This window comes from Desmodus rotundus, chromosome 1 (genome assembly GCF_022682495.2).
Source record: "Desmodus rotundus isolate HL8 chromosome 1, HLdesRot8A.1, whole genome shotgun sequence".
Lineage (NCBI taxonomy): Eukaryota > Metazoa > Chordata > Mammalia > Chiroptera > Phyllostomidae > Desmodus > Desmodus rotundus.
The window spans coordinates 46,132,047-46,156,260 of record NC_071387.1 but is presented as its reverse complement, the minus strand read 5'-3'; the positions used below and the strand labels follow the sequence as shown (position 1 = coordinate 46,156,260).

The window sequence follows — 24,214 nt, the reverse complement described above, 5'->3', positions numbered from 1 at the left end:
TAAATGCAAATGGCAGATTTTACTTACATTCCCATTAAGCTTCATCTTGTTAGTCTTATTTTGTGGTTGTCTTTTCATAACTGGATTTTGCTATCTGAGGAACAAACTGTCCCTTCCAAACTGTTGTCCATTTCACATCTAAGTTAAGAAGAAGAGTCTGGGGCAGGGCTCGGTGATGTGTCTCTAGGGCTCTCCAGCCGTGCTTCTCTCCTCCTGTTAAGCAGCTTTTTGAAAGTAGGAATATAAAACCAGGTATGAATCCTCTGACTCTGCTGTCATGCACTTGCCTTTTCTGAGCAGGTCCAACAACATTGATTCTCTGGGGCCATCAGATAACTTTCTGAAATCAAAGCGCAACATGTCAGCAGTTGTCTCCTGAAGTACCAGTCTGGGTTCCATACGAGAAATTACACTACGGAAAATACCTTGTGCTTATGGAGAAATCTACAGTTCATGGAATGGTTTTGTTTTTTTTTTTTTCTGAATAGAGTCGAAAGGAGATATGGCAGATATTAGCATATTTTTTTAAATGGTTGAGTCAGAAAGATTAAGGGACTTGCCTTGATTCCCAAAGCTAATAGAGAGTAAAACTTGATTCTTCAGAAAGTCTAGTGTGTTTTTCACCACCTCAAGCTTCTCTGCTGAGGCACCTACAGAAAAGACAAGAAAGGGCTTCCGCAGGGCTTTGCTGTTGATTTATTAGACCAGTCTTCTAATTCCCTTCTCATAGGGTTTTCTGTTTTGTGAGAGCTGCCATAACAACAGAAATTTATTGCCTCTCCATTCTCCAGGCTGGATGTCCGAGATCAAAGTGTCAGCAGGGTTGGTTCTTTCTGAGGGCCATGAGGGAAGGACCTGTCTAGGCCTGTCTTCTTGGCTTGTTGATGAACATTTTATCCCAATGTCTCTTCATTTCACCTTCCCTCTGTGCAGGTCTCTGTGTCCATATTTCTCCTCTTGATGTGGGAACCAGTCATACTGAATTAGAGGCCACCCTAATGACCTCATTATAACTCGCTTCCCTCTACGAAGACCTTATCTCTAAATACAGTCACGTTCTGAGGTACTGGGGGTTTAGACTTCCATATACGAATTTTGGGGAAACACAACTCAACCTATAACACACCTCTAAGGCAGATTTTAAAAATGACCAAAGGGGTAGGTATGTGTAGCCATGACCTTTGGGTGTGCCTGCATTTTCTTACCCGTAGCTATGTATTTGAGGCACTTTCAGTTATCAAAGAGAGAGTGAGTGCTTTTCCTAAATTCATTCTCAGTTACCTGCTCATTGAATGTAGTCTTTGAAGATGACTTTTGCAAGGCAAATGCTGAAGTTATTAGCTTATTTCATGATTTCAGGATTCAAATTTGTCATTAACCTTGGCTCTGAGATTTGGGCTGAATCTGACTGAGTACTTGGTGAAAATTATGCACCCACCAAACGAGTTTCCTTAGTCCACAGATTGGAGTCAAGGGATTCTGATTTTAGAAAATTAATAATTTAGGGAGTAATAATTTGTATCCCAAAGACATCCACAGCACTCAGGTACATGCAAAGATTTTATGGCACATTACTGACTGCTTATAAAAACAAGGGACAAGTTAGGTTGCTGATGTTGGGGTGCTATAAATACTTGATGTACGTCATTCTGTTTTCTCATCTCCTCCACCCACCTCTGTAGCTTCTCTCCTTAATCATTTGGGTGTTCTACAGATTATTAATGTGAGCATTTTATATATGGATTTTGATGTTTAAAAAATAACTTTTAGTGTGAGCAGAGAGTTTGTTTCTGCTCATATATTTGCTCGTAAAGAAACAACAGTTATAATGTCTGTGTAAGTTGTAATGAATGAAGACATGACGACCTGTTGGTTATCTTGCAGCCCCCTGTATGCCTCCCCATCCTATTTTCTTCCCTTCCCCAACTGAGGAAACCATTATCTTAAATCTTAGGTTTATCAGGCTCTTGCTTTTTCTTATACTTTATATTTGTATTTCAAAACAGAAATAGCATTTAAGTTCTGTAGTTAAATTTTGTATTTTTAAATCATTGCAAAGTTATAAAAAAGTTACAAGGATAGTATAAATAACTCTTACATAGTCTTCAACCATGTTCCCCAGTGTTAACATTTACCACATTTGCTTCATTGTTCTTCCCCACTCTCTCCACACATAGTATAGATATACATATGTAAATGCACACACATAACATTTTTCATAACTAATTGAGAGTAAGTATAGATATGTTGTTCCAGTCTAAATATTTGAAGGTGCATTTTTGTACAAAGATAAGGATGCTGTCTTACATAATCATGTACAATCATCTAGATCAATAAATTAATGTAGACACAATTCTACACAAAACCCACAGATCCCTTCATACTTTGCCCATTGGCCCAGTTTCGTCCTTGATAGCTCTCTTCGTCTTTCCGGTGCAAGAGCCCCTCCAGAATCACATCACAAGTTGCATTTACTTGGGATGTTTCATTCATTGTCTTCTGTCTGGAGTGAGCCTTCAGTCTTTGTTTTTCATGTCCTGGATAATTTTCAAGAATACAGGATAGTTTTTGTCTTGTATTAAGAATGTCTCTCAGTCTGGGTTTGCGGGATGTCCCCTTATGATTAGATGCAAGTTCTGCAATTTTTGGCAAGAATATCACAGAAGCGATGCTGTGTTCTTCTCAGGGCATTATATCAGGAGGCACATGATACTGATTTATCCCATTAGTCTTGATCTTAACTTTGTTCACTTGGTTAGGATGCTATTTACCAGGTTTCTCTACCATAAAGTTACTATTTTTCTCTATAAAGTAAGTTTTGTGGGGAAATAATTTGAAATTATATAAACACCCTGTTCCTCAATGAATTATCACCCACTGGTTTTAACATTCATTGATGATTTTTGCATGAATAATTTATTAAATGGTGGTGCCAAATGCTCATTTTTTATTTCTCTCATTCCTTCCACATGTATTAGTTAGTATTCTACTGTAGAAAGAAGGCTCCCTCATTCATTCATTCATTCATTCATTTATTCACTCATTTATTTGTGTAGACTCATGGATTTCTATTTCACTCATTGCAGTTTAATTCACTACTATTATCATTTATTTTCACCCCAATATTAGCCCCTATTTTGCTGGTAGAAGCTCCTTCAAGGTGGCATCTGTGTGCTTTTCACCACTGTCCATCCACATTTTGGCACTTCCTTACTTTGTGATGCAAACTTATGTTCCAGATTTATCTTGTTTTAGGTTTTTAAAAACAACTTTGTGGAGATATATTAGTAACCCAGTTACCATACAACTTAGGAGCTCTCCTATTCTCACAGAGTGTGCTATCACCCCCACTATCGATTTTAGCACATGCTCATTACCCCCTGGAGAAGCCCATACCCTTTGGCAGTCACTCTGCTCTCCTCCCAAGCTTCCAGCCCTAAGCACTTTCCTACCACTGATCTTTCTTTTTGTTGCTGTTGTTTGTTTGTTTTCACATTTGTTGAAAGTTTATTCCATCATTATTTCAGTTGTGTTGATAAATGGGGCCAAAGGTGCTATATAGAATTTGATCCACTCAAGTTATAAGGCATTTTTCTTGGAAGTTTCCTTTGCTGTGTTTAATTTAAGCAAGCCAATCTCTTTCAGAAAGCTAGAGAAGAGGTAGAGGAAATATTTCTAAAATGCTTGTGCTCTTTTAAAATATTAAAAATTTTTGAGTATATTTGAAATACATTAATATATATGGTGTTGAGAAGGAATTGTAGTTTCTTCGCTCCAGCTCTGGAATCTCTCTGGTTCTTTCTATTGAAGAATGATATATAGAAAGCAAGGTGTGCTGAGTGCTACAGGGTGTCATTGTTTGTAGGCGCCCTCAGCAGATAGAGCAAGGAAGGAAACCTATATATATTAACATAAATAAAGGGGTTGGCAAAAGTAGGTTTACAGTTGTGAGTACATAAGACACAGAGTTAAGAAAGCAATTGTTCATATTCATCACCTGCATGTGTTTTTCCATGTGAACAACTATAAACCTACTTTTGCCCACCCCTGTATAATTGATCTACAATAAATTAAAAACCACAAGTTGACACCAATACCTCTAATTTAAACATAATACCACAAAGTTTTTCCTAGCATTCCGTATTTGTACCTCCCTTCTGAGAAGGCTGGCTCTCATTATCCACCATATATTTACGTATTTGCTTATTAACCCTGTATGTAATCAGTCTCCTGAGCCTGGTGGCTCTCTTCTCAGCCAAATCCCTGCCCACTTAACCTTCCTCCTTGACTCTCCACTTCCTCAGCCTGTTTCCCCTGACCCTATTAGCCTTCTGAGCCCTGACCACTCCCTTAGACCTGACTACCTTCGCATGCCTGCTCTCATCAGGCCCACCAACCTGGGTATTAAAGAAAGGGAAGGAAAAGGAAAAGCACCAAGAAATATTTTATAAAGAAAAAGGAAAGGGAAGAGGGGGGCTGTTTTACTGATTTATTTATTTTGCGCAAAAGACAGTTTTTTTAAAAAAAGTGTATGGTATAGCTTTAATAGTCTCCAGCTTGGAGACCAATTGTGGTTTAAATTCTAGATTGACCACCTACCAGCTGTGTAGTCTTGGGCAAAGCATTTAACATCTGTGTGACTCAATTTTCTCATCTTTAAAATGGGCTAGTAATATAGTACATACCTCATAAGATTCTTGTGAGTTTTAAATGAGTTAATACATGTAAAATGTGTAGGACAGTGTCTTGAAAAGATAAGTACATTTAAGTCTTTTTATTATTATCAAACATCCTATCATTTTGGAACACATTGCCTTATTTTTCTAGTAAAAAGTTACTAATACCAATGGATCATTAGTGATGCCTTCAACAGAGACTGGAAAAATTACTAAAGTTACTGTTTTATTTAACAAAAATATGTTTTTTACAGTAAAGCAGGGCTTGTAAAGCTGCCAGAATTTGTACTTTTCCCAGAGTATTTTATCTGGCCCTGCAGTTAAAGAAACAATTGTTTAAAGTTATTACAAATTGAAAAACAATCATAAATTAAAATAATGCTGCCTGGAAACACCGGTGTAAGCCACAGATGATACAATTTCAATTTGCAAGCATCTTATTAGGAGCCTGCCTCAAAGGTCGGCAAACTGTGGCCCACAGGTCAAATCCACCCACTGTCTGATTTTATATGGCCAGCAAACTAAGTATGGTATTTACATTTTTAAATGGTTGAAAAAAAAAAGAATATTTCTTAATGAAAAAAAATTATGTAAAATGTAAATTGTTTTCTCTAAATACAGTTTTATTGGCACATAGCAGCACCCAGTGTATATATTGTCTATGGCTGCTGTTGCTTTGCCATGATGGAGCTGAGGAGTATCACGGAGACAATACGGTCTGCAAAGCCTAAAAAATTTACTGTCCGGCTCTTTGCTGGATGTTTGCTGACCCTTGTTGCGTACTGTTAGAGAAACAGTCAGAGATGTGGAAGAATCTCTGGGAGCTTGGGTCAAGTCCAGCAGATACTCCTGGCTTGCCCTGTGACCTTTGGCAATTCACATCACCTGGTCTGTTTCCTCACCTGTGAAATCAGAATCTGGGACCTAAAGATCTAAGTCCCTCATGTTTTCCTTTGGTGCCTTTATAATATGAATTTGCTAGATTCTACCTTTACAGCCTGTCTTTTTTTTTTTTTTTTTTTTTTTTTTTTTAAGGCAATCTTACTTCTTTCTTTTCCATTAATCTGTTTCAGGTGGATTGAGCTAATGTGGTAATTTTCATCTTTGTCCAAAAGCTTCAGAAATCTTGAGACATCCTTTTTTAGAATCTGATTTTATCTCCCACTGCAGTACCTAAGAGTGGGTTTTGTGTAATGGGTTGCAACACGAACGTATACATGTTACCTTGTTTTGTTGGATGGCTGAGCTACTTCACAATGGCCCGAAGGGCAGTTTACTCTGTTCCATAGCAACAGGCCTCTTGTCCAAATTTGCCATCTGGTGTTTGAAGCCTCTATCTTGCAGAGATTTTTTTTCTTTAGCTGTTAGTCATTACTCATCTCTTTTGGCTTTGGTATTCTTGACATTCTCATTATTTGCTCATCCTAAATATTCCCAGTTTCAAGTAAGAGAGCACTTGGAGTCATTTGCTTAACAGAAGGGATTCAATTTCCTCATCTGGAAAATAAGAGGGTTAGATGAAAAGGTTCCTACCAGCTGGCACCATCTATGATTTTATGATTTTATGAAATTTGTGTTTTAGCGACTGCTGTATGTGCTTCACGGACCACCTAGACTGTGGCCTGTGAGGAGGACTGGGGGCCATAACAGGCACTCTTAATAGTGAATGGTTGAATAACTGAATGAATGGCCACATAAACCCAGGTAACTTCAGGTGAAAAGACCCATTGCCCCATAAAGAAAACATCAATGATATTTTGTATTTTTGCCATTTTGTTTTCCAAAATATTTTTAGAGATTTCTTAAAAATGAATCTCAGGGTTATACCAGGACCTACAAAGCTACCTACCACTCTTTCTTCTAGTTCTTGTATTTTATCCCACTCACCTGCCTGATGTTTTAAAACATGCCAAGCATCTAATTTAAATATGCATGTTGGGGACTTTGTATTGATTGTTCTCACTGTCTGGAATGCTCTTCTCAAAATACCCTAGTGGTTGACTCCCTCCCTTCACACAAACCTGTTTTCAAAATTATTTCTCAGAGAGAACACCACACCCCACATTTTATGTCACCTATTTACCTTGCTTTATTTTTTATCATAGTACTCGTTATATATAACATGTCTTATATTCATCTATTAACTTATTGTTCCTACTCCCTGGAATATTGCTTCTCACACAAGAGCCACTTGGGCAGTAATTGTTGAGTTAATACATGAATAAGAGCAAGAAAAAATCTATGAAATACTTAATTTGTGAATTAAAGTTTTCCCTAACCCAGTGCCCTGCTGTTTATAAAGTACACTCACATCTATAACACATTTTGTGGCTTTTGGCTTTTGTGCCTCTCCTTCTATCATTATTTACCTCTTCCATCCCTCTCTCTTTAATCCCGGGTACCCATCAAGTGTCAAATCCTACCCATCATTGTTGAAGTTCTACCCTTCTTTGAATCCTTTGCCGACCATGCACAGCAGCGTCTGTCCATCGGAACTGGGGGGCCCGTTGCACTCTGTCGCCATTCCTTCCCACCTGGTCACCAATTAGCTATCTGTGTGTCTTAACTACCCAGCCTAGGCTCTGTGAGTGGAGATTATGTATTTATATGTTCTTTACTTTACATTTTTATATACATTTAAAATGGAATTGACTTAAAAGTTTTATCTAAAGTAAAACATTTATTATTAACAATTTTGAATCTAAAGTTATAAAAGATAAAATTGTGAAAGTGTAAAGATGAGAGCAAAAATTACCCCCAGATCCATTATAAAGATATATTAACCTGTGGGTTAATATACCATATTCTTCTAAAACGTGATCATACCATTCATGTTATCTAACAAGCTTCATTTTAAAAAACATCTTAAGATTGTATTGAGGATAATTTTCCATTCAACCGTATACATCTTCACTGTCACTTTAACTCCTGCAGTGTTTAGTCATATTTAACCAATCCCTTAATGACTGATTTGAAATTATTTTCAGTTTTTCAGTATTGTATATGTATGGTGTATATTTTTGGAGTAACTGGGGGCAGAGATTTGAAGAGAGAGTGGATTTAAAATCATCAAAGTAGAAGGCTAGAATACGAGTTGACTAGAGAAATGCTCGGCATGTTTTTTGCTAATGTGCTCCTATAAGAATTTTGAAAAGCTTTATATGCTTTCATATTGTATAAGCTGATATGCATAATTTTTATTAAATTTAAATATGTATAAAGTTCATAATTTCTGGCAAATTGTAGATATATGCATGCCAAAATTGAACTGTGACATTACATTTAAAAAACATTTTATTATTAATTTACAGATTATGTACAATATTACATTAGTTTCAGGTGCACAAAGCAGTGATTAGACATCGAGTATATGTAACTTACAAAGTGATCATCCCGACACGTCTAGTACTCATCTGACACCACACATAGTTGTCACATAGTATTGACTATGTTCTCTATGTTGTATTGTGCTTTGTATCCCCATGACTGTTCTGCAGTTACCAGATTGTACTTCATCTCTTCACCTTTTTCACTCGTTCTCCCAGTCTCCCTTCAGTCTGGCAACTGTCAAAATGTTCTCTGTATCTGTGAGTCTGTTTCTGGTCTGCTTGTTTATTTATTTTGCTTTTTTTCAGGTTCCACATTTGAGTGAAATCATATGACATTTGTCTTTCTCTGTCTGACTTTTTTCACTCAGCACAATACCCTCTGGGTCCACCCACATTATTCTAGATGGCAAAGGTTCGTTCTTGTTTTAATGGCTGAGTCATACTTCATTGCATATATGTACCACTTCTTTATCTATTCAACTGCTGATGGACACTCTGACATTATTTATTAAATGTATTTGATGGAGTGAAAATGTAATGATTTCAAATCTACCTTAAACTAGTCTAAAAATCATGAGCTAACCTCTCTTTAATGATCTAAAATGCTATATAGTACTTTTCTTTTCTTGAATTGCTAGTTATATTCTACTTTCCTTAGAGTTGTGCTAATACAATCTGGTTTTATTGATCAACCAGTGCAATTAAATTTGTGTACATAAATTTAAATGTTTAAAATTTTCTGGGTCCATAAGGAAATTTAAAAATATGTATTATAGATGTTGAAGATCATTTGTTAAATGTGAAATTAAAAGGCTGTTTTATTTTTCTCCAACTAGATAAATATATCTAGTTACTTGGCAGAATGAATGAAATACAAGCACCATCACTTTTTCTCATTTTTTATTTTTATAGAAGTAAATGCTGAGAATTAGTTTCACATAAATAAAAGATGAGGGTGGGAGGAGTTTCTTATAGCAATATCTGTGATGCGGATCTCAGCTGGTGGGACCCATGTGTTGTGGCTGCAATGGACAGATTCATACGGATTACCGAGTCTTGTGGAAGAAAATGGACGGCATGGCCACTCTCTCAGGGGGAGAGCATGCTGACCCTTGCCTTGACAGGCTTTTATTGCTTTTCTGGGCACATTACATTGAGGATGGTCCTCATTTACTATGCACAGGTTCCCTTTAGGCAGTTACAAAAAACAAAGGAGAGGGCGTTGCTAATTACATAAAAGAGGAAGGATATTTGCAAATGTAAAGGGAAAAGTGGTTAAGCTGGTTACACTCATCCTTGGAAGGTTTCGCATAGATTTTAGGAAGTTACTTTAAAGATGTGCAGTAAACGTTTGTTGCCTCAATTCAGGGTGAGGAAGTTTTAGCAAAAAGCAAGTCTCAAAGTGGCCTGGGTACAATGAGGGCCTGATTCCCCACGAGAGAACCTATCCATGGGTGTGGGTCCTGTGTGCTGTACCTCACTCCCCACCGGCCTGTCTGAGTGGGAGCTGGGCCTACACCACGCAGAACAGTCTCCAGTATATCTCTCAATTCTTTGAACTCCTTCTGAGTTATTTGATAAAAATTGTATATTAATCTATCATCAAAAATATTTTTAATAATCTGTCAGTGGATAAGCAATTAGGTCTCCTATAAGTTTTCTTGAAAGTAAAGACCAGAGTGCTAGAGAAATATCTTTGGACGTCAGGCACAGGCATTGGTAGGAGCACATTTGAGCTTAAGGCTTGGTTATTCCATCTATCACGTGCCCCCCAGAGAAGCAGACAGTTGCTTTTAGTTAGGGTTGAACTTTCATCTGATGTATGTTGACTAAAAGTCATAAGCATGAAATAATACACGGTAGAATTCAAGCTGTACATGGGAAGTGGTGAAAGAAGACTGCTGCTGGATTGAGATAAGTGGAAGGGAGAAGGTAAAGGGAGGGCTTCTTAAAGTAGAAAATTGGTTGGAGTTGAAATGGCAAACAAGTAAAAGAAGAAATTGTGATCAGATGTGTGAACTGGGAGTTTTGGAGGTGGGGCAGTTATAATGTGATGTTCACGGCAATAGCAGGCCATGGTGTCAGAAGGGTTCTCCAGGTTGGTATTATAAAGAAGAAAGGTCTTCAAGGAAGGGTGTGAGGCAGGCGTCAACAGGTTTGAGCAATGAGAGAAAGGTTGGTAAAGGAGAACAACAAAAAAGAAGCAAAAGATGCTCTTGAAAGCTGAAGAAGCCTTCTTTATTTACAAGAAGCTGCAGGATAAGTGGTTTGGAAATGGCCATGGTGGCTACAGAATGCACCAAACTCATTGCCTGAGCCTGCTGTACGAACACTTGCCATTTGAGAAGCATTGGGGAAGCCATGTCCTCAGGGTAGAGCCCCAGCTGTTGGGAGGGAGAAACTCAGAACTTACACTGAAGACACAGGGGAGTTGCTGCTTATGGAAGGGCAGAAACGGAAGGTCACAGTGAAGGGTTTTGGTAAGTGGAGAGTAGTGGGAGCTCAATCCGGGAAAAAGAAGGACAGAGCTTCAATGAAAATAGTGATGCAGATCAAGATCCTTGGTGTTTATGTGAGGAGCAGGTGAATTCTAGCTTGAATGTCAGCTGAAGATAACAGGAAAGAGAGTGAGTGGGTTTATTCTATTGGTCTTTAAGGAGCTGGATTCTTGCCCAACTAATAAAAATCTGTTGTAAATTGATAGAAGTTGTGTCTTGCTTGGTTAGAGTAATTGAGGCTTACGTGTTGCAGACATTCTAAATTATTATTTTAATTCCTTTTGCTTTTTATTGCCAGTATATCATTGGGATTATTTTGGCATCTATTTTATTAAATAACAGATGACAGATGACACTGGCTTGTAATTTCCACTCTCTGTTTGCATGTATGTGTTTATGAATGGGTTGTGTGTTCTTTGTCAGGTTTTATATGAGGATTATGCTAGTTTTGTTAACAAGGGAGAGGTGTCCACTCTCTTCCATGCCCTGGGGCTCTTTACCCTGCACAGATATTATCTGTTTTTGTGAGCGGGAAAGAAATTAGGAGAGAAATTCTCTGAATGTGTGCTGTCCAATGCAGTACATTCGCACTTGAAATGTGGCAAGACTATGAATTAAAGTTTTTAATTTTTAAATTTCTTGTTTTTTATTTTAAATTTAATTTTCCATTTAAGAATTGAGACTCATCTCAGTTTTGGAAATCTTTTAAGTGTTTTTGGATCAATCTGGGTATGTGAATCTACTTTTTGTAAATTATATAAAATCTAACTATATAGATAATATATTTCTGATAAAAATTCAGTTATCCAATTGAAATATACTTTAAATGCAAATGCAAAATACACCCAGGAATTTAAAGACTAAATACCCCCACCAAAATAAGGTGAATAACTTTATGTTGATTCATGTTGACATGATAATCTTTTATCATGGCCACCTATGTTGTTAGATAAAACATTTTAAAATTAATTTTACCTGTTTTGTCTCAAACAGTTACTGTGGCTATTAGAAAATTTAAAGTTACATATGCATTTGTGATGGGCACTATATTTCTATTAGACAGCATGGTTCTGAACCATATGATTTCCTAAAGAGTTAGTAAAACTCAGTTCGTAAAACTTCTAGAGTTAGTTGATTCAGTTTTCCTACCTCTCTGGAATATATTTTGATCATTTATATTTTTCTCAAAGTCATTTATTTCAAATATATTTTCAAATGTGGAAATAGAATGTTTTACAAATATTTTATTATTGTTTTAATAGTAAATCAGTTCTGAGATATAGTAGTAGATTCTGTTTTTGTGGGTTTTGATTAATTTTGTGTCTGCTTTGATATTTATTTATTCAAATGTATTTTTTGAATCATCAAATTAGTCTTCCTTATTTGTAGAAGTTACATCTTCACTTTCTCTTCTAAAAATATTCTAATTTTTAAGAAAGGGTATCTAATGAATAAAGAAGTTAACATTTATTTTATTTTTAGTTCTACAGATTATTTTTTGCAGTATATTGCCTTGCTTCTAATTACTTAGACACATTTTATCTACAGTTTTTTTTTCAGTATTTCATGTTCCATGAAATGTTTTTTCTCACAGTATTTCATTAAAAGTGAAACAAGGTATTTCTTCCTTGCCCTGTCTTGCTTTGCAAGCCATTTTTATAGAGAAAGCAATCACACTATACTAAAAAAATATTAGCATCAGATATAATGTATCTAGCATTTGACATATTCCAAGGATGTGCTAACTTCTTTACTCAAATGATCTAAAGGCCTCACAATAGCTTTGTGAAGTATGTACTGATGTTACCCCCTGTTTGCAGAGGGGGAACCAGACCAAGAGAGGTTTCCAACCCATGGGCATCAGACCTCACAAACCTAAGAGGAGCAATCACGATGTTCATGTACTACCAGCAGAATACTGCAGACAACTAGTAGCAGAACATCAACCTAGTTCGTGCGAAGACTCAATTGTCAGGCAACTATGAGCAATTACTCAGTGTTAATAAATTACCCCGTGGTGCAGTACTGCAGTGCTCTGGACTTGAGTTTCCCATAATAGCCAAAAATAGACAAAAATTTTTAGTCCTCTGCAGTGAGGTGTACTTTCTATAAACAATTGTTTCCTTTAATCATTTTCAGGGGTGGGGAAGAAATGAATATCAATTAGCCATTTTAAACACCCTGTATCTTCAAATTAGAATTTTTGAAGTCTTACTTGTATGTGTAGAATGGCAGAAAAGGAGAAATAACATGCAGTTTATTTCTTTGGGCAGCCAAAGGCAAACAACTGCCTTTTGCCTCTAAACTCAATCCCATTTGGTATCAAGTACCTTTTAAAATTAACTCAGCTACAGTATAGTCTCTTTTAAAAAGATTTATGTATTTAGTAGCAATGAGTGACTCTGTATGGTTCACTAACTTGTGATTCTTTCTTTCTTTTAAAGATAGTGTTTTTAGAAGAAGCATCTCAACAAGAAAAGCTGGCCAAAGAATGGTTCTTCAAGCCGTGTGATGTAAGAGAACTGAGCCGCCAGTAAGTCCTACCTAACTTCTTCCCTTTTGTGGATGCCATTAACTTGTCTCAAATGATAAGAGACCTGCCTTGAGAGACAGAGAGGGCTTTTTAAATATTTTAAGGTGTGAGGTGTGAAGGAGGAGATAAAGAACAGGAAACTGAAGGATAGGACAGAAGTGTTGAGTACTGGAGGCTGCCTTCCTTTGTTTAATCCTTCAGCAAATATTTGTTGAGCTTAGTATGTGCGCAAACTAGGATCTGGGGGTGAAGATCGTTTACTAAGTCTTTGCCCCGGCAGCGTTTACAGCCCTTGGGGAGCACAGAGTAAGCAAGTGCACAGATATGTAAGATCACAGACAGTGCATAGACATTACAGTGCATATGTAATATACATAGACAGTGATGAGTGGTGCACCTTCTGTAGAGGAAATACAGAAAGCATGGTAGAGATAACTGTAGGGAGGGGAGGAGGGCACTTCGGGGAGCCATTGCTCTGACAGCATGGTTGCTTAGGTAAGACCTATTTCCAAAAGTGCATTTGAGCTGTGATTTTATGTTCCAACTGCTTTTAGTAGTTTTTAAATAATTTGTTCAAAATATGTTTGAACATATTATGTGCTTGCCTCAGCAGATCCTGCTAGAAACGATTCTGCCTCGGGGTTAGCCCCTGAACAGTGCCCCATAGACTGAGATATAGGTCTGCCCTGAGGGCTAACCCCACCCGTGAACTGGTGTTTTCTGTGATTTTGGTCTCCAGATCACTGCTTCGATCCTCAGCTTTATCCAGCCTGCTGTTGATTTCTTCCAGTGGGTTCATTTCAGATTTTTGTTCCACTTCTTGGAGTATACTCACAGAAACCCAAAACACTGTATTGACTGAATATTCATACCCCTAAGTTTGTTGCAGTGCTATTTACGGTAGCCAAGATTTGGAAGCAGCCCAAGTGCCCATCAATAGAGGAGTGGCTAAAAAAGCCCTGGTACATTTATTTGCGCAATGGAATACTATGCAGCTATTAGAAAGCAAGACACCTTACCTTTGGTGACAGCATGGGTGGATCAGGAGAGTGTATTATGCTAAGTGAAATAAGCCAATCAAAGAAAGACAAATACCATATGATTCCACTTATACGTGGAATCTAATTAACAAAATAAACACATAGAAACAGACTGATAGATACAGAGAACAGATTGACAGCTGTCAGCAGGGAGGCTGGTTAGGGGGCTGGGCAAAATAGGTGAAGGAATGAAGCAAAAAAATAAAAAATAAAACAAGCTCATAGATACAGACAACAGCATAGTGATTACCAGAGGGAAAGGAGGCTGGAGAGAGGTAGAAGAGGGTAAACGGGAGACAAATGGTGATAGGAGATTAAACTTTAGGTGGTGAACACACAATACAGTATACAGCTGATGTATTATAGAACTGTACACTTAAAACCACAGTAGATTCGATTAAGAAAATAAGCGGCCCAAATAAACCTTGTTGTGTCCAACTGCCAAAGACGGGAAAAGGAGGGGACTGCTCAAGGGTTAGTTTTGTTCTTCCCTCTGTAGACACCTCAGGCGCCACCAGCTTCTGGGGTTTCCCACACAGAGGAGACTCTCAAATCTCAGTCCTATCTTTAACTCTTCCGCGACCTCTTAGCTCACATTTCCAATTGCTTTTAAAAATCTTGAGGGTCGTACTTTGACTCCAGGCTTAATATGGCATCACCGTTCCCTCAAATGGAGTTTTCTCCTAAATCCTTTGACTTTATGCAATATGTTCAGCACCTCGTGCTCAAAACTTACTGTCTTTGACTCGTTTCTCTCCTTTGCTTCCTAATTAACAATCAAGTTCTTTCTCTTGTATTTATCCTTTTCCTTTTTGGTTCTGTCACCATAATCTCTATTCAGAAATCTCATGTTTGAGAGATCGAAGGAGTCTTTTCACACATGCCTGCCACCATCAGATCTTCTAAACCAGAGATTTAATACGTTAGAGTTCTGCCAAAGAAAATAAAACACAGAAAAATGCACGTCCTCATGCTTCCCTTACTCTTGGATATAGAATAACAAATACAGGTTGATTCACTAAATTGAGTGTTCAAGACTCTTTCTAAAAAAAGTTTTTTTATTGTTATTATTTAGAAAACATTTTACATAGTAAAATGCATAGATCTTAGGTATATAATTTACTAAAGTTTTATAAATATATATCTATGTAACCAACATACCAATCAAGATTCCTCTCGTCCTAGAATGTTGCCTTGTGCCCCTTCCAGTCACGCTCCAGCCCCCATAGGCAACCCCTGTGTAGTCTCTATCACATAGATTACTTTTACCTGTTTTTGAATGTCATATAAATGGAATAACTCAACAGGTGCTCTTTTGTGTCTGGACTTTTCCATCCATCATAACGCTTCTGAGATACATTCATACTGGTGTGTATAGGAGTAAGTAGTTCATTCTTTTTCATTGCTGAATAATATTCCACTGTATTAATATACCAAAGCTTATCCATTTTTCCTATGGTATTTAGATTGTTTCCCATTGAAGCTGCTATGAACATTCTTTTTTTTCTTGCTTTTTTATTTTACTTGGGTAAATTACTAGGCATGAAATTGCTCACTTAAACCCTTTATGCTTTGACCACTATACTTATCCTTTTTTTAACATCTTCTCTCTCTCTCTCTCTCTCTCTCACACACACACACACACACAAGCCCTTACTCACCCCTAATCTCCTAACTAGGTTATAATCTCTTTGAGGACAACAAGATGCCTTATTTCTCTTTGAACTTCCCACAAAGCTTAGTATAATTTTTAAAACATATTAGTAACTTGGGAAATAATATTTGACTGAACAATTCAACTATATGAAGAAGTCATACTTCCATTCCATTTTACGGTGGTAGAGACAATAAAAGACGCAAGGATTGAAGAGGTCAGTGACTAATACCTCCAGGGAATCTGTATTTCACCCTCCCTTTCTGCATGCCCCCTCAGCACTGCCTTTTGGCTGTGCTTACAGTTGTCACTGCTCTTCATTTCTAAAGTGAGTTAACAGTTCTGACACATGGAGCATCATGACCAAGTGTCCACAGTCACTGACAACAGCCATGGTTTGAATTGAGTTGACTAGTTGAATAATTACTTTTTTCAAGTTACTTAAATTTCCTGAGCTGCAGTTTACTCTTATGTAAATGAGGATAACAATATTATTTCATAGATTTGTTGTGAGTATTACATCATCATCACAACTAATATTTTTGGAGTGTTTTCCATCCTCTAAGTACTGTTTTTTCATGCTAACTCAATCCTCACGACAGCCCTGTCGTGGTACTCCTATCTCCATTTTACATAGGGGAAACTGAACCACAGAGAGATTAAATTACATGTTGAATATCCCACTGCTGGTTTGCGGTGGGGCATGAATTCAAAACCAGGCAGCCTGAGTCAAGAATGTGTGTTCTAAACCCCTGTACTGAACAAATACGACGATGCACATAGAATGCTGTGCCCAGGGCCCAGTACATGTACATCTTCAGTAAACATGACCTGTTGTCACCATCATCAGCAGCATTGTTATCACTTCCAGTTATCGTTTTTTAAAAATAAAGCATTTGTAGATACCCAGGTTTTTATTTGTTTTCCACGGAGGTGGTATACATTTGAATTAGTAGTATAAGGGATTTTTTGTTAGGTCAAGTTTTGAGTTCAAATCCTTTATGTATATAAAAATATAATATTTATTTGGGGTGATGGTGGTACATAGTATCTTTTAACAAATATCTGTTTCGATGACATTAAACACAATAAATACTGATGAACAGAAATAGTTCTTTAAAAAAGTTTTAAATATCTCTTAGTAATGGGCTACTTCAGTTGTGTGGGTAGTGCCTCTGAAAACTCTTAGAAACATGTTTCAAGGACTTCTTGTTAGAAGAGTTCATAGAAATGTAAAACTTAATTGGTGGATCAGGGTAACAGCAGGAGTGATCGGAAGCATGAAGCATCACAATAGTATCTTCATGTCTCTTCTTCATTTATCCTTAGTGGCTTGTGTCTGACTCCTCATCCTGGCTCTAGGAGATTTGGAGACCTCCTCTCTCATTTTTCCCCCACTGTCTTCCAGCCCCAAATTGTGAGAACAAAGTCATAGAATGAAAGCATCGCTTCATCCTTTCTTGTGCTCTGACTGCTTTGCCTCTATCCAGCGCTGTGCTCTTCCCTCCCTTCTTCATCTGTGGCTAACCTCACACCAGCCATTCCAAGTTAGGAGCTATGTCTTTCTGGGCAGAGCTTCGTTTTGATTTCTTGATCTCTAAATAAGAGGAGAATTTATTCATCTGATGGCTTCAGCTCCAAGCCTATGTGGGGTGAACAGTTCAATCATTGCCGAGAGACAACATGATTGAAAGTTACAGAAAATGACTAAGGATGCTATTAAATTCTTTTTCTCTCATCTGCATTTCCAGTGAGTTCCTCATGCCCGGGCTGGTTGATACACACATCCATGCCTCTCAGTATTCCTTTGCTGGGAGTCGTATGGACCTGCAGCTTCTGGAGTGGCTGACCAACTATACATTTCCTACAGAACTCAAATTCAAGAGCACCGATTTTGCTGAGGAAGTATACACTAGAGTTGTCGTAAGTATCCTGCTTGCGAGACTTGGTGTACTATGTTTGGTCACCTGTAGACACATTCATTTCTTGGGGCAAATTTTAAGTGTAAAACACAGGCAGTTAAGGCTAGAATGGACAACTGAGATTTTCTCAGTCTTTCACAGCCCAGTGAGTTTGTGACCACCTCACTGCACAGCTTGTCACTAGCACAGAGAGGACTTAAATTCGAATTCCCAAACCCCCAATCTGGTGGGTTCTCATGACTCTCTGTCTTTTATTTTTTGTGTTTTACTTTACTAATTTGGGTTTAATACATATGTGTGTTCTCTTACTCCTGTTAGTCCACAATACTGTTCTGGGGGCCATAAGGAATAGCTGCACAACCTTTGGAAAGTTCTGCAACTCATCTTCCCCATCTGTAAAAAAAAATAGAGATAATGATCATGACTATTTCACAGGATTGTTACAATAGTTAAGCAAGTTAATATTTGTAACGTTCTTAAAATAGTGCCTGACATATGGTAAGCACCCCATGTGTTTGCATTAAAAAATAACCAAGGAAATGTAAAATAAAAAATTTAAATTACAATCATAAGGATGTCATGCTATTTTTGTAGCTTCACAAGGAGGGAAAATAGGATGTTTCCATTACAGAGCATATGGGGATGTAATGAGCATTGTCACCACTAGAGGGAACTATGAGGCTAGTTCAGTCATTTAACTGTGGCTGTAGTGTGTGCCAACCCTATGTTGAAGGCTCTGCAAATGTCCTTCATTTCACTCCCTCAGAAAATCATTTCCGGTCTTTCTACACCAACCCTATGCCCAATCCATTTAGCAACCAGAAACAGCTTCTGCAATTGAGAATTAAAGTTGCAAATACCTTCTCTGACCACTACCTCTTATCATTCAGGACACTTAGTCTGAATATTCCTGCATTTTTGTTGGACCTATTGATGAATTTTCTCCTAAAGGGATGGCTATGTGCTGATGACACTATTATAAGCCACATTTTGCGATCAGTTATCCTGCTAGTTCCCTGGTCTTACATCACTCAAGCCTTAAAGAATAAAAGCAAGTGCTATCATTTAGACACTTGCCTCACTGAATTATACATTCAGTGTAATTGTGGGTCTTACATATTTAGCGTCTGTCTGCATGACCCTGGAAAACTGAGAAGGACTAAAGCTGTGTATGGAGTTCCCGGTGCATTGTGTTAATGAATTGTGTTAACCACACCAAAAATTTTTATTTTCAAAATATATTAATACCTTGCATTATTCTAAAACTGGTTTGAAATATCTTAAAGTTGCATAGTACCCAACAGAAGAAAACAAGTCACAAAATCATGGCAAAGGAAAAAAGAGAGGAGAAAAAATAAAATAAAATTAGACGGTAAATATATGCCATGGTTTTTTGTCACAAAGTTGGCTTAAGTGTCTAGCAGCTGACCCACAGAGGGAAATCAGGTTTGAATTCTACACTGTCTGTGTGATTTAAAAAGATGTGTTCAGGGAAATAAAGCATATCTATTTTTCATACCGAAATTTAAGAAAATTATACCCCATATTCCAATATACTTACATGCTATGTTGTCAAAATATATATATCGTCAAGTTGCTATAGTATCAAAAAGTCCAGATACTCCAGTCTTTTATGTTTAGAGAGTATCTAGAACTACGTGTCCTTCAGGCCATACTCCATAAGTTTTATTTCTTAAGTCAGGGATTAGAGTAAGAATTTGATGTCAGTCTGAAATTGAGAGCAGGCTGACAGTGACCAGAGGGGAGAGGGGAGGGAATTTCAGGGGAGAAGGGTGAAGGGTTTGTAGGAACAATTATAAAGGACAGATGGACAATAACAGGGGGGGTGGAAACGGGAGGGAGGTGGGGAGGGCTGGGGATTGGGCTGGGTGGGGGGAAAGGCACAAAACTGTACTTGAACAACAATAAAATTAAAATAAAAAAATTTTTTTTAAAGAATTTGATGTCAGTGAGTACAAAGTAGGTGTTCTTTGCAACAAGCATTTGCAGTTCCTGCAGCCAATGTTTCTGATTATGAGCAGGACCACACACTGTAAGAACTGCATGAGCCAAGGGCGTGGTTGACAGCTGTGTACAAATTGAGATTTGTTAACTAGAACGTGTCCTCAGGCTGAAGACTGCACCTGGCCATGCACAGGGGTGCTATGCTAAGGCAGTACCCATGAATAGAATCAAGACATTTTTGTTTTTTATTTTCTCCCTCAGAAAACAGTTCTAGATCTATATTTCAACAAACAGGCAATCAAGACCACAGAGTTTTACACCCTAGATTTTGACATCTGTGGGTAGTATTTCCATGGTCCTCATTGCTAAATAGCTGAAATTTTCCATTTTGATTTCATCTTCAAGCCCAGAATTTAGAAAGGTATTTAAATTTTTGAGAATTTAGAAAATGTCTAATTATACTTCTGTTTGAATTTGGAGTTTATTTTACTCTGGTTAGTGAACGTAATTTTTATGATTATTTTTCTTGGCAATTAATTCACTGTTATTTTATGACACAACTAAAGGTCAATTTTTATGGTTATCTGCACATGACACTTTTTACATCTCTATTAGACTCAGTCATTAAAAAGTATTAAGCAAGTCTTCTATCATTTTTTCTCTATATTCTCTCGTATAATGAGTCAAGAATCTTACACACCTTTCCCTTCTCAGGTTATAACCCCCCTCACCAAGTCCTGTGATATATCTTCTGAGATTTTAGTTTCAGTTTATTATGTACTATCTTCACTTAATTTAACATAAATAAGTTTTAATGTTTAAATTTAATATTTTATAATTCATTTTATTTAATTACAGTTTATTATTTTCAACACCTGCACTTACTTTAACAATGAGTTTTTACTTTTTAAATATATTTTATTGATTATGTTATTAAAATTGTCCTAATTTTTCTCCCTTTTCCCCCTCCACCTGGTACCCCCCATTCCCTCCAGGAACTCCCCCCACCTTAGTTCATGTCCATGGGTCAGGCATATAAATTCTTTAGCTTCCCCATTTCTTATACTGTTCTTGACCTCCCCCTGCCCATTCTGTAACTACAATTTGCACTTCTTATTCCCTGCACCTTTTCCCTCATTCCCTCCTTTCCCTTTCCCAACTGATAACCCCCCAAATGATCTTTGTATCTATGATTCTGTTTTTATTCTTTTTGTTTGCTTAGTTTGTTTTTTATATTTAATTGTTGATAGGTGTGAATTTATTGCCATTTTAATGTTCATAGTTTTGATCTTCTTTTTCTTAAATAAGTCCCTTTAACATTTCATGTAATAATGGCTTGGTGATGATGAACTCCTTTAGTTTTACCTTGACTGGGAAGCACTTTATCTGCCCTTCCATTCTAAATGATAGCTTTGCTGGATAGAGTAATCTTAAATGTAGGTACTTGCTTTTCATCACTTTGAATACTTCTTGCCTGTCTCTTCTAGCCTGCAAAGTTTCTTTTGAGAAATCAGCTGATAATCTTATGGGAACTCCTTTGTAGTTAATTGTCTGCTTTTCTCTTGCTGCTTTTAAGATTCTCTCTTTATTTTTAACCTTTGGCATTTTAATTATAAAGTGGCTTGGTATGGTCCTCTTTGTGCCCATCTTGTCTGGGGCTCTCTGTGCTTCCTGGACTTGTATGTCTATTTCCTTTCACAATTTAGGGAAGTTTTCTTTCATTATTTTTTCAAATAAGTTTTCAATTTCTTGTTATTTCTCTTCTCCTTCTAGCACCCCTGTGATTCAAATGTTGGTATGTTTGAAGTTGTCCCAGGGGCTCCTTAGCCTATCCTTGTTTTTTTTTTTTTTTTTGGACTCTTTTTTCTTCTTGCTGCTCTGATTGAATATTTTTTCTTCCTTATGTTCCAAATCATTGACCTAATTCTTGGGTCCATCCACTCCACTGTTGGTTTCTTGTAAATTTTTCTTTAGTTCATTTATTGTAAACTTCATTTCTTCCTGGGTCCTTTTTTTAATGTTGTTGAATACCTAATGAGTTCCTTGAGCATCCTGATAACCAGTGTTTTGAACTCTGCATCTGATAGATTGCTTATCTCCTTATTGTTCAGTTCTTTCCTTTGTCTGCTCATTTGGGCAGCCTCCCTGTGTTTGTTTCTATGTATCAGGTAGAGCGGCTTTGACTTCCTGTCTTCGTAGCATGGCCTATTGTAGAAGAACACACCAGTAAGTTAAATGGGACAGAGCCTTAGGTAATTGCCAGTGAGGGGCAACCTGTATGAGCCAGGATGATCGAGTCTCTGATACTGTGTCCTTACTCTGTGCTCTGTGTGTGGGGGAGGGCTCAGAAAGGGGACAATGCTGCTGCCTGGCCTCTGGAGTTTTGTCTAGGAGGAAGCTGTCCCTTGGCACTTGCCCTGATGCCAGACACTTCAGATTCTCCCTGTATGCCACTGGTGTTCTTCCAGCTACTGCCCCAGTGCTGGAGCCCTGAGTAAGTGAGTCTGTGTAAGTCCTAAGTCATTGAAGGCCCTTTAAGAGGAGACTCCAGAGAATCCTGCAGTTTCTTCAGCTGCCTCAACCACCACTGGTTTTTATAGCCCAAAGCTTTGGCGACTTATCTTCCTGGCACTGGAACCTGGGCTGGGTGGTCTGGTGTGGGGCTGGGATCCTTCACCCCTGATGTATTCTTCCAATTTTTACCCACCATTTGTGGGGGTGGGACTGCCCATTCTGCCTCTTTACATCTCCATGTGTCTCCATGCATCTTGGCATCTCCACCCCTCCTACCCATCTGGATGAATGTGACTTCTTTAATTTCTTGGTTGTCAGATTTCCATACTATTTAATTTTCTGACGATTCTGGGCGATAGTTGTTTTGTATTTTAGTTGTAATTTTTGCTGTGGTTGCGTGAGGAGGTGAGCTGTGTTTACCTATGCCTCCATCTTGACCAGAAGTCTCCTCCGAGTTTTACTTTTTCTTAAGATATTTGGATCCCCTTTCTTTTAGATTCATTCTTTATTTTCTTGGAATATAGCTCTGATAATTCTTTTTCAGTAAAGTGAGTGATAAATATTTCAAATACTTGAATTATCAAAAATGGTTTTACTTTATTCTGACTCTTAAATAGTGTGCTTCCATCATAGAGAGAATTCTATTTGAAATGATTTGCCCATCAGCATCCAATGTGCTGATGTCAATCTGATTCTCATTGCATTCTGGCTAATTTGCTGGCCTTCAGGATATTCTGATATTTCACTTACAGATTTTTTTCAGTTCATTATCTTTAATATGTAGTTCATTCATTGTGAGAACTCCTGTCTATCTTCCAATTAGGGAATGTCTTTTTCTCTCTGAATATATTCTTCCTTTCAATCTTCTTTTTTTTTTTTTTGGTAACTCCTGTCAGGAAAATGTTGAAACTTTTGTATATACTTTTGTACCTCATTATTTTTTTCTTTTAAAAATAACCTCATTGAGATATAATTTACATATCACAAACTCATTAATTTTAAGGTTCAATGTGCAACCATCACCACAATCCAGTTTTAGAAGATTTTTATTAGTCCAAAAAAGTTTCTTTATGCCCTATTGCATCATTCTTCAAGAACGCAATAGGCCAATTTTGCAAGTCATTTATTCACTCTACTGTTATAATAGCCTGTCCTCCTTCAAGGACATCATGTCCTATTCTATTTATCTAAGAATATTAATTTTAGTTTATTTATGGCTCTTGTTGCTTAGTCATTCAGCTTCCTCAGGTGTTCATTCAATACATATTTACTGAGTACCCAGGCTGCAGACACTTTAGGAGTTGCTGGAGATTGAATTTGATGTTTCTGTCATGATATCAGCTTTCCTCCTGGACTTGTGATTCTCATAGACAGCCCATCCTTGTGTGTAGCTGGCAGGTTCTAATCATCCTCTATTGGCAGCCAGATGCATTTTATTTCATGTGCAAAGTGTCTTCAAATTTGAAAAGATTGACAAAAAATTCCAGCTTTTCAAATTCTCTTGTCCTTTGGGATTGACTGACATCACTGGGCTCTCATTTGCTTTTTTCAGCAATTAGCTGATGCAGAGTAGAGACTGCTGTCTGATATATGGGGCATGCTCTTCCCTGTTATTTAAGTTCAAAGTGTTTTTCCCCTGAGGGATTCTCTTTTAATTTATCCTACAACCCTTCTATTGACTTCCAAATTTCACTTATAAAATTTTTGCTTTTGTAAAACTCTTGTTCTTTGATTCTCATAGCATTCCGTTCTTGTCTTGTGGATGCTATAATTTTTTTCAGAATGTTAATCATATTGTTTTAATCACATTGCACTTCATTCTGATCTTGTTTCTTCCAATATTTCTTCCACAGTTTTTCCTTCTGCTCCTCCTTTCCACAGCAGCTCTCCTTCAGTGTCTGTTGAAGCTTGAGCATATGATCATACTTAAGTTTGATGCCCTAAGGTGTCAATTGGAAGATCTGGGTGGGAGTAGTTCTTGTTTAGTAGTGAACTTCAGTGTAGAAGAAACAGTGAAGGTAGTGAGCAGCCTTGTGGGGCCCCTCTTGTCATTGTGAGGATGTCTTTCTTATAGAGTTACTTG

The 24,214-nt window shown here is 37.4% G+C and overlaps 1 protein-coding gene across 1 annotated transcript in view; it reads left to right on the top strand.

Moving 5' to 3' along the window:
• The window catches only part of GDA (guanine deaminase), a 74,298-nt gene that overhangs the window by 23,936 nt on the left and 26,148 nt on the right, over window positions 1-24,214 (top strand). Inside the window, exons 2-3 of the mRNA XM_024555475.4 lie at window positions 12,948-13,036; window positions 17,482-17,653. Coding sequence (XP_024411243.2) covers window positions 12,948-13,036; window positions 17,482-17,653 — 261 coding nt within the window. The remainder of the gene's footprint in view (window positions 1-12,947; window positions 13,037-17,481; window positions 17,654-24,214) is intronic.